This window comes from Cydia splendana, chromosome 2 (assembly GCF_910591565.1).
Source record: "Cydia splendana chromosome 2, ilCydSple1.2, whole genome shotgun sequence".
Taxonomy (NCBI): domain Eukaryota; kingdom Metazoa; phylum Arthropoda; class Insecta; order Lepidoptera; family Tortricidae; genus Cydia; species Cydia splendana.
Genome location: NC_085961.1, coordinates 10016607 through 10028075, shown reverse-complemented (window position 1 = coordinate 10028075; position 11469 = coordinate 10016607). Strand labels below are relative to the sequence as shown.

General features: G+C 39.7%; 1 protein-coding gene across 1 annotated transcript; it reads right to left on the bottom strand.

The window, feature by feature from the left end:
* Window positions 1-2820: 2820 nt before the first annotated feature.
* LOC134803365 (protein TonB-like) lies at window positions 2821-11108 on the bottom strand. Its single transcript, XM_063776173.1, has 5 exons — window positions 11087-11108; window positions 6611-6832; window positions 4764-4969; window positions 4100-4243; window positions 2821-3238 (listed from the first exon to the last, which is right to left on the bottom strand). Exons 1-5 carry the CDS (start codon window positions 11091-11093, stop codon window positions 3152-3154), a joined length of 666 nt encoding a protein of 221 aa, XP_063632243.1. The 5' UTR covers window positions 11094-11108; the 3' UTR covers window positions 2821-3151.
* Window positions 11109-11469: the final 361 nt, after the last annotated feature.

Sequence of the window (11469 nt, the reverse complement as noted above, 5' to 3'; positions counted from 1 at the left end):
AACGGAAACGGAACCGAAAACGGAAACGGAACCGAAAACGGAACCGGAACCAGAATCGGAGCCTGAGTGATAGGTGGACGAGATGTTAAGAGTAGGTCTATTAAAAACAAAAATTCCAAATATTAATCAGCCTTTATTATGCCAGGCCTTTATTTTGGATTGGAATTGCACCACGCGCGTTTACCCGACTGCCGGTGCAATAATGTACAATATCGTTGTTTTTAATACAATTAGGTACTTTAATTTGAATGTTTTTTTTTCCCGACTTAAGTCCCAAAATCCCGAAAAATTGACATTTTTTCCCGATAACAGCGCCTTTCGATCTGGCAACCCTACACACTACACACAGTCAGTAGTCGGTACACAACAGAACACATACGATTTTAATTTTAATAACACGAATAAAACAAAGTATACAAACAAACAACAAATTAGCGTAGCACGTGGCAAGTGGGGCGATGAGCGAATGACTGGTAGGAACCTGTTTGTTTTTGATGTACGCCGCCACCGCGCGAAGCATTGACATCCGTTATAACTTCCGTTTCAAACATAACGGAACCGGAACAGAAACGGATGTGCAATACCAAACGGATGTTCCGCCTTAACGGAAACGGAAACGGAGCTCCGTAACATCCCTGCTACCTACTACGTATGTAATTTTAAAGATCATATTGTAACGAATAAGTTCGCTGTATAACCTGACCTGTTTAAAAAAAAACAACGGGTTGCACTCCGGGAGTGCCGACAGAAGTGAAAACTCAATGACTAGTCCAAAATGTCTGCAGCACTATGTATAATTGACCCATCCTCCTTTCTATTGTAAAACTTTAGTTCCGAAATTGCTGGCCACTGAGCTTAAATTTGTAGCGTTAATTGTTTAAAATTCGAATAGAAATTGTAAAGTTACCTTGCAGACCTCGCATCTAAATATATTTTGAGTTTTATTCACCAGTACTAGAGTTCACTTTTATTAGCGATTTCATCAAGATGTAGCTTTGTTGAATTATATTGGAGTGATATAAAGTTATGTAACTGTGAGATCCTCGTATTTCAGCCCGTACAAGATTAGAACATTGAGCTTTATTGCTTAATATAAAAGTCCAGTTTTAAATAATTGACCTGATTATGATACATTATGACTAAAGTTCTTTGGTGAATAACATTGTCCGTCACACATGACGTCAGCGCGTTACGCGTTACGCTGTCTCGAGTTTATCATTTTTTCCCCACCTCAAAAAGTGCTCAGCGCCGCTAAAGAAGTTTTCACTACAAAAAGGTACTCACCACAGTGCCGTTAAAACTTTAGCCGTACCATGAGTTGACACATAACGTTTACTTTACTAGCGACTGCGTAAACTCGATCGCAGTCCATCTCCCTCGCGCTGATGTATTGGTGCGATAGAGAGGGAATGTGATATAGTTCACGCAGTCGCTAACGTAAATGTCAAATGCCAACTCATGGTCGCCATGCTTAAATTAATTAGAATTAAGTAGGGTAAGCTGGTTGACAGTGGGTTGGTGGTTCACAGTAATTATCGCAAAATCTGAGTAAACGCAAAATATTTCTAATAAAAAAGGTCAGGTCAATTATTAATAAAAAAGTATTAGAAAAAAAGTAAGTTAGATATTGGCAACAAGATATTACTAACCTAAGTAAATATTCAATAAAGTGAACACAACGACAAGGAGATCTGTTTAAGTGAAGTTGAAGCGTGGGAAAATATTTATGATTATTAAAGTTTCTTGTGTTTATCCGAAATGTATGAATTCATTTATATTTTTTCTTTTTAACTAATTTAATAAAGTAAGGTAAACGAACTGGTGCTCGACGCGGTCCCAGTACATGTCATCTTGAAACTTAAGTCATTGTCAATAGAGGTGACAGCAAGGTGTCATCTATTGGGCATTAGCATGTCGAGCACTAATACGTTTACCTTACTTCTACATGCCATTGATTTATGGTTTAACTGATTGTTTATTTTTTTAATTTACATTTATTTTGTAATTTTTGAGGCCTGGGTCGACAGTGGATCGACTGGATCAGGTCGACAGTGGGTCAAAGCTCGCTAAAGGAACTAAGACAATGCATTTTTTTTTGCGAAAAAAAAGATAATTTTGCTTTAAAACGGCCTGGACAAATTTCCTAAGTATGAAAACATTATAATAGGGGCTTAAGACTAGTCTAATTAGGATGTTTCCTCATCTGAAATTAGAAAAAATATAATATAAATATTTTTTTTACTTATTTACTTAGTATATTCATTGATCAAATATTTATTTCCAAGAAGATCGCAAGTCGTTTGAGCATAATAACCAACGAGTCCAATAATTTAGCAGACGATTTCCATCTTTAATTTACTGCAGACCACCGGGTGATTTACAGTGTACCGACCCTCTGGTGCGCAGTGAGTAAATTCCCATTTTTTATTGAAAGCGTTACTGGCACTAAATGGTTAGAAATTTAGATTTTGAAGTATAACATAATGAAACTTGAATAAATAATGTCTCGAATAGTTCATAAATCAAATATGTATCGCATTTTTTACTTACGCTTAAAATGGAGTGATCCGGTGTCAACCATCTTACCCTAGATTAAATTTAAGTCTATTATTATTTTGAAGGAGTACCTACCCAATCATACTAACATTTAGCTGTGGGGTTGTTACACGACTAATACAATAAATACCTAATGTTGTTATTAACCAATTAATGGAATCATAATTCATAACCGGCAAATAAATAAAACATTTAAATTGTTGGATGTTACTCGTATATTGAGTTATAACATTAACGACATAGATCTCGTTTTATTTACAATAATTCAAATATCACTGGGGATAATCACAATTATAAACAACTAAAATGGCAAGTACATTTACGTATTACTTCCGACAATTCTGCAGCCGATAGGTAACCTAGCCGAAAACATTATTTTTTAACAAAATATGTCGTAAGGTAAACGTACTGATACTCGACGCGGTCCCAATACAATATGACATCTTGAAACTTAAGTCATTGTCAATAGAGGACTAGAGGTGACAGCAAGGTGTCGTCTATTGGGCATTAGCATGTCACTAGTACGTTTACCTTACCTAGTTCGGTATCTTTGGAATTATCCAAGACTGTAGATCCCTATGGTATTGACTATTATCTACATGAGCACGAGCACCTCGTACTCGGCCGAGCTCCTCTCTTCGCCGTCGAACGGGTAGTAACACGTCTCGTGGCTGGGGTGAATCTGGAAAATATATTTTAAAAGATTAAAGTTTCGTCATATTTCTGTCTTTTGTTACATTTTATGTTAGGTGTATATTTATTTATTAAATCTTTATTGCACAAAAGAAAAACCTTACAGTACACAAGGCGGACTTAATGCCATAAGGCATTCTCTAGCAGTCTTTTACCAGCAGTTCTCTTTCAGTTTTTTGACAGCAGACGGTATTTTCCTTGCCGGGAGTGACACAGCCGTCGTGTGTAAGGGGTTGTGCACAAATCACGCGAGGTGTTTTCGGCTACTTTTTGACCCCCCCTCCCCCTTGGTGATATTTGGTGAGGTTATTGGCTAGCCCCCCTCCCCCACATAACCTCACGTGTATTTTTTAATTTTTTTTCCATCCAACCGGTCAAGTTCACGTGCTCCAAAATTTCGTAAAGTAGACTCGCTATTTTGAAGTCCGGAGTGAAAATGTATGTTTAATGAAACCTAGAAAAAGTATCTACTCATGTGGTAGGCATTTTTTCTTAGTTTCGTTCACTGTAGAAAAATACACGTGAGGTCGCCTTATACCCCCCTCCCCCAACGTGATCTTTCGTGATTTTTCCGTGCCCCTTCCCCCCTATCGAACCTCGCGTGATTTGTGCACAAGCCCTAACGCAGAACGCAGCCGTAGTATAGCTTCCCGCTTCCCGCCATCAGCGGTGACGCCCGCCTCCACTGCGCCGTTCGTCTTATGGGGCCCTCATAAAACACTCACCTAGCCGGGAGTGACACAGCCATCGTCTGTAACGCAGCCGTAGTATTGAGTAGCTTCCCGCTGTAAGCGGTGACGCCCACCTCCACTGCGCCGTTCGACTTCTGGGACTCTCACCCATCACTCACCTTGCCGGGAGTGACGCAGCCGTCGTGTGTGACGCGGCCGAAGTACAGCTTCTCGCCGTCGGCGGTGACGCCCGCCTCCACTGCGCCGGGTGGCACCGCGCCGTTCGTGGAGAACTGCCACGAGAACATCGCTGGCACCAGCACCTGTCACATAAACCACAATAACTATTGTATACAACGATACAAGGCAGTGTTTTATGAAGGAATATTAAAAAAAAAAACAATTCCTCCCCCTCCTTATATCCGAATTATGAAAGTTCTACATTAGGTAGGTACGTTAAGCCGAAAGTGGAGGACCCGCGCGAAATCGCCTTTTCATACAAATGTAGTCCTCATTTTCCTCTCTAGATATGAATATTATTGAATATATTTTTACACAATTTGTTGTACTTACGTTTGATTTTTAGTTTTTTACAAACCGAGTGTTGAACTGTTGATATCGAAATGTAGAAATGACGTGTTCCTAATCACGTAATCAAAAAAAGAAAAGGTTGAAAGAAAGGAAAAAGTAAAGGTTGTCTGGAACTTCTGGAAGAGATCGCTCTTTAGCGATAAGACCGCCTTTTGTTGCCTCTGTCTTCATGTATGTATATTATGTATGTCTCTCTGTAAATGTTTTATTGAGGTTGTGCAATAAAGAGGATTTGTATTGTATTGTAATCACCTCAAACTGATCTTTCAGAACTTCCTCCCCGTTGTGTGCGACGTAGCAGGCGTTCTTGTTGGGGATGACTTTGGCGGGCAGGATGTCGCCCTCATGCGGTGCGCGCCCCGCGAAGATCTCATCTCCGTCCGCGTCCGTGCCCACGCGCAGCGCGCCCGGCGGGATGCTGCGCTGGCTTAGGCATGCTGGGACCCAACGGTATGTACCTACACATGCGCATAACTCGCGTGTCAGTGAGGTTGAACATTTTTTTAAGAACATGCGTATACGAGAAATATATTGATTTGAATTTGGCACAATATACCTATAATTATATACCTCAAAAATAATAATAATGCAGATCATCAGCATTCTACATGACATCAAAGCTCTCCAAACGGCCTCTAGGTATGTCCGATATAAATCCCCACGGACGCCTTAGGTATACCTAAATGTCCGGGCTTGAAAGACCCGAGAGTTGAAATGAGAGGTGCATCATTACATTTTTAAATGACAGAAAAATTAAGCTTGCGTTAAAATACCACCACTTTGTGTAGCCACAAGGAAAGATGAAAAATACTACTAATTACACAATTACAATTAGTTATCTACAACCACATATATTTTTAATGGCAGTTTATAGTTATAGTGAGGAGACGGTGATGAAAGTGTAGGTAAATAAAACATTAAACCTACTCATTCATTAAGTAAAGAAAGATAATGTGTATTGGTTTATAAAGAGTGAATTGTGGTTAATAACAATGCAGTAGATAGACACACTTAAAGTTGTTGCTCGGGCTTTGGGCTTAATCGGAATGCGTGATTTATTCGAGGTTCAAATGACAACAGTAAACAATTTCATAAAACTAGACATAGACGAAACACGCGAGAATTTAAAATTGTTTAAACACATCATACGGTAGAGGTGCACATAGATTAGTGATTTCATATTGGAACAAACACAAATATAAAAGTTTATTAAAATTGGTTACACAAGAGCAATATACTCCAAATTACATCCTTGCAAGACAAACACATAAAAGCTACGGCCAAAACTCTGTATGGAGTATATTGAACAATACTGAAATAAAAATTATCTTTCAGACACGGAAGGATGGATACGAAAAGGAAATGGACAGGACAAAGGAGTCCATAGAGAGGATTGGCCCAACATTGGCAGACATTACACCCAAGCTAAAGGAAAGATAACACCTTTATCTACATACTTACACCTACATATAAGTAGGTATTTTGATGATTTGATTTCACTTACCAAGTACCTACAAAAAGGCACTTCTCTGATAAGCATACAAATATTGTTTTCTTCGAAACACCAGATATATTTATAGTCAATAATATCTTTGATATAGGTATAGGTAGTTTATCAGGGATAAAAAGAGGTATTTTTATCGATAATGTCCTTGATTATCAACATTTTTGGCGACATTAAATTATACGCGTGCATTTCTACAAAACTTTAAATCCAGTCATATTGTAATGTTCAAATTATAGTATAGATTTCATAGGTATCGTAACATTCATGGCATCAAAACTTAAAAAAACATTTAACATGAACCTGAGTCGAATTAGATAAAATAATGTCTTGCCAGGCCTGCGGCGGTAGCACGGTCGCATTTTTATCGCTTGTCACCATGCCTGTCACGGTACGTTCTAACAAAGTATGTGTGCGAAAGTGACGGGCATAGCGACAGGCGATAAAAATGGAACCATGCTGCGCCCGCTGATGAGAAAAGATCAACGTAAGATTTGTACATTTTGTACAAAAGTAAGCGAACTAGAATCCCAAACTCTACATGAAATGGGTAACATAAAGGTGTTATCTCCCCATACCGTGCCCTGAGACTTACTCCACGGCAGCTCGACCGTCTCTCCGGGCAGTTCCGGGACGGCCTCCTCGGGCGGGCTGTCCACCACTTGGACCGGTTCGGGCGGGGGAGGGTAAGGGTAGAAGTAGGCGGGGTGGACGGGGTAGTACATGACCCCGGGAGGGCCGGGGAACATGTGTGGGGGATGGCCCGGCGGGGGCGGGGGCGGCGGGCCGCCGTAGCCGTAATAACCTCCAGGACGTCCTGGACAACACAACCTTATGTGAGTAAACAATATTTTATCGTCGACATTCGTCGTGCAATTAATAATTGTGTAATTCCTATTCCATATTTTCGGGAAATATTTTAATGACCCTGACTATCGTTATATTTCATTGAATGCTTAACAATATATAATTAGGTACAAGAATGTAAATAAATATACCTATGGTATTTTGTCGCGGGTAAACATATACTTATTTTTTTCGAGCTGAATAATAATTTAATATTTTACAGTACATACATACAGATTAAGGACAATACGTGCCTATGGGGCTGTCCATAAATTACGTCATCGATTTTTGACGATATTGGACCCCCCCCCCCCTATAATCATCCAAAAATCATGCTTCAAATGACCCCATTTCCTCCTACTTCATGCTACCGTCATCCGATGTCCAGACCCCCCCCCCCCCCCTAATTTGAAATGACGTAATTTATGAATAGCCCCTATGTCAAAATTTAATAATTTATAAAACGTTGTACAATACACGTGCGTAAAGGTAATTCGCATTCCTACTTTTCGCACTTGTAACGTAATGTACTATTTCACCACACCAGCTCGTAAAGGCTCTCTTTATTCGTCAAAATCTAATGAGAATGTTGCATTTTATCCACAAGAGTGACAAATTTTGATTTGTTTCGCCATGTTGGCGGCTGCAATTGTATTTTCCTCGCGTTGGTATGATGAAAAAGCCTTGAAATCCACGCAACGCTCAAGCTTCCACAAAAAAGTGCGCAAAAGTGCAAACGCGGGATCTTGAGCATTGCATGGTAGGCCCTGAAATAATAATAATAATATGTTTTAGGCGTAGGGATGTGACGACCCCATCGCCCGCTGGTTTTACCAGTGCAATCAGTCAACGCAGGGCAGCTTGTGGCGAGCTGTTGGGGATTAGCGACCTCACGTACCCGAGTGCTCCTGGAGAGTTCTGTTACCCGCAAGGAGGGTGGGTGGGACAGGATTCTCTGCCTCTGGCTTGCCTTAGCCGGCCGGCCAGAGTGGAGTCGTTAGAGCTATAAGCTCCAGGGGTGGAAGTGAAATATGCATAAGACGCGAGTTGGCACAGTGGCTGTTAACAGCCACTGGGTAGAAAGCGGCGCACACCTCTCGACACCCCTGAGCCGCTCACACCGGTGTTGCCCTTGAGCCATCCTAGATGTCGCTTTTTGTGGGGGCCCATCTTGTGAGGGCGAGTCACCGTCTGCCGGAAATAAAATTGCATACCGTTTTATTAGGCAGGCGTCCGGTTTTTTACCCCATAGCTCAGTTCTTAGTCCATCGCTTTCACCCAATAACCTAGTTCATTTTAGATTCCATCAACTCTCAATAGTCCTTACACCCTGGCGGGTGCTGCCTCTGCGTGCGTCCCATGACACGGGCAAGGGCAGCCTCCGCTCGGTGTACCCCTTACATTTCATTAAAGTGTCAAAAGGGCCTCTACGTGTTGGCTTCGGCTCCGCGCACGCCTCCCAAAGGTCCGGAACACCATTGTTCCGTGATGGGAAAGACATACAAATAATATGTATTTATATGATAAGTAGTGATCGTACATTTTCCAGCATTTTTGGTGCAGCAGAGTGGTGTTAACGGAATTGGTATAGATAATTTCAACTGAAATGGTCAATTAAGGTTAATATTAACTTAATTAACGCTAATGATTCATTAGCAGGGGCGTATTTACCCTAGGGCCATCCGGGCCATGGCCCGGGGCGCCAATCCGCCAGGGGCGGTATATCGGCCGTATGGCGCCCTTGGCGAATTGCATTTTGTTTTTCTTCCTTGACTTCTGGGGCGGCGAAACGTATTGGCCCGGGGCGCGAAATTTCAAAATACGCCCCTGTTCATTAGGGTTGAAATTATTTATACCAATTCCGTTAACACCACTCCGCTGCACCAAATCGATTTGCGTGGTGTTAACGGAATTGGTATAGATAATTTTTAACTGAAATGGTAAATTACGGTTAATACCCAATATATGCTTAGTCCTATATTTATTATAATATAAGTGTAAATATGTAGTTCCTCATCTCGCTGCTAGATTGTTATGTGTGTAATCTTGTCAGCACTGTAATGATTATTATTATCGTCTGTCTATCAATGTTAGTTTAGTATCTATTATCCTGTTATACCTCAATCCGATGACAATGCCACTTAAATATCCTAGGTTTACAAATCATAGTGGGAATTGTCTCAGGATGTAGGTTGCACCTACTAATGTATAAATCTATGTCCTCTTTTGTATTATATATCTGCCTATGTCTGTTTTTTTCCCCAATAAAGAAAATGAAAATGAAAATGAAAATATCAACGTAATAAACGCAAATTAATCATTAGGTTTGAAATTATTTATACCAATTCCGTTAACAACACTTCGTGCACCAAAAATGCTGGAAAATGTACGATCCCTGATGATAAGATACTACGGTCGTGCTGCTCGTGGTTCAATTTTGGTATCTTTCGCTTACTCTGGTATAAATATTAGCACTAGGAGTTAAACAACAACCTCGCTCCCTTTTAAAACAAATAACTATTTTATCTATTAATCATAATTCGTTAATACCTAAAGATAACGCCCATATAGGTTTGCCGTTTCAATTGATTTTTTATTGTTTACTAAGGTAGGTTACTTTTTTACTAATCTTACTCCAAATGATAAATGACAATGGCTGAGAATAAATTCACGCCTATGATTTGAATCATATTTAACCTAACCCTGAATGGTATCATTAATACCTAACGCACTGACCATTGAGGAAGCTGCCAAACAAAGAAATATCATTTCGTAAGCGACACACTCATGGAATACCCTCCCGTATTTTATGGCTTGTCTATACGATGGGCCAACGCCGGCCACTCCAAGGGACGCAGCCATGCGGTAGAATGAGATAGCAATATCACTTGCTCCCTCTAATGCATAAATGCGTCCCTTGGAGTGGCCGGCGTTGGCCCATCGTGTAGAGGAGCCAATTTTGGAAGGTCTGCTTTATCTCTGGTACTACATTTGGTACCTTCACGGAGTTGTTGCGAAATATGGTGTGTATTTGCGTAAAAAAAATAATGCCTATTTAACCGTCTTTGTTTACTTTCACAGCGCCACTTGTTATAATAACGCTTAACACAAAGAAAATGAAAAATATAATCTTACGAAACAAGTGTGTAGGTGCAATGGAAGTATCCACTCCAGCTAAAAACGAAATACCTAAGAGGATACTACTACTAATAAAGTAATTAAAGTATCGCCGGTACTCATTTCGTTTGAGATGAGCATAATTTTAGTCGATGTTGTCAGCCCACCCCAATCTTCAAGCCTGAATGATTTTTGCATATCCCGCAAAGTTATTTCTCACTGTAAAAGCAGCTGTACCTACAATTGTACTTTTTGCCTAATCAGAATACCATAATAGTCATTTGTAAGAGATAGCGTTGATGAGGTGGCAGGTGAAGGTGACGTGGCTAAGGCAACAATGCATTTCTGAAGCGAATATTTTTCCTGTGATTCTTTAGTTTTAGTCCATTTGACTATTAACACGACCGCTTAATTATTTTCTGTATAAAAAAAAAAGTAGGTACCTATAAGTGGGGCGGCGTTGGTGCACGGTTACGATTAGCATGACAATGCGCCCGCGCAGCTCAAGACTCATCGCCATAATAATGGCTATATATAATATTATTACAAAGCCTCCTAGATTATTTTCTAAGCAAGTAAATTTCTAATTTCATTAGAAGTGCAAATTAAATTCCCGCAAATTAAACCATTTGCAAATCAAACCATTTTAATGCAAATTAAACGACAGTAAAATTTAACGAGCATAAGTAAATCTCTTCAAAATTACGAACAATTTACAATTTAAAGTAAGTAGGTACAATGTAATTAGTAATTATACAACAGTTTATAATCGTTTTTTAACGATCAATCACGAGACAGTAATTCTAATTTTAAATCATACCTATTGAAAAATATATGGCTGTCATTGATTAATCGATAAGGACGATAATAATTAATGAGCAGGATCGGACTTTTTTAGCTCTTTATCCCAAATTGTTTCTTGTTAGAACCTATGTACCTATAGATATCAATACTTTGCATTATTATCACGATTATATTTGGTACAATGTCATCACATTGTGTTAAAACGCATTTTAAATTAATAATCAAGGCGAGGTTATGATTCAAAGAGTATTCTAGTACACTTCCGCGTTATCAGTTATCACTATCAGTGTAATCGAGCACTTACCTGCCATGGTGTATGTCTCCTCACAGACTGGTGTCCGCACAAGCGCTTCGAAATATTTAACAAGCGTGTGACTCACATGCTATCAATATAAGTACGTGGATAAATTTCTCGCTTGCTCTATCAGTCACTGAAAAGTGTGGTATGGCATGGTGCAGTTCGTGACGATAAGTTGATTATCTTTTTCGGGGTAAACTAGCGAATTTTTTGCTATCTAATTCTTTATTTATTTGTCACACGACTTGTAAGTTAAGCTACAAGGATGTAGAACAACCGTTGTACTGTCTCTTGTTAGGTAGGTACTCTCTGTGTCTGTTGGTATTCTCAAATTACAAAAATATAAGACTGTGAACTTATCTATTTTTTTTTATAAAAAGGGCGAGGGG

Excerpts from the sequence above, each read along its gene's own strand:
- LOC134803365 (XM_063776173.1), bottom strand. Across the intron at positions 4,970-6,610 it reads GACGGTCGAGCTGCCGTGGA|GTACATACCGTTGGGTCCCA; the intron begins GTAAGTCTCAGG and ends GCGCATGTGTAG. Across the intron at positions 4,244-4,763 it reads TTCTGAAAGATCAGTTTGAG|GTGCTGGTGCCAGCGATGTT; the intron begins GTGATTACAATA and ends TTTATGTGACAG.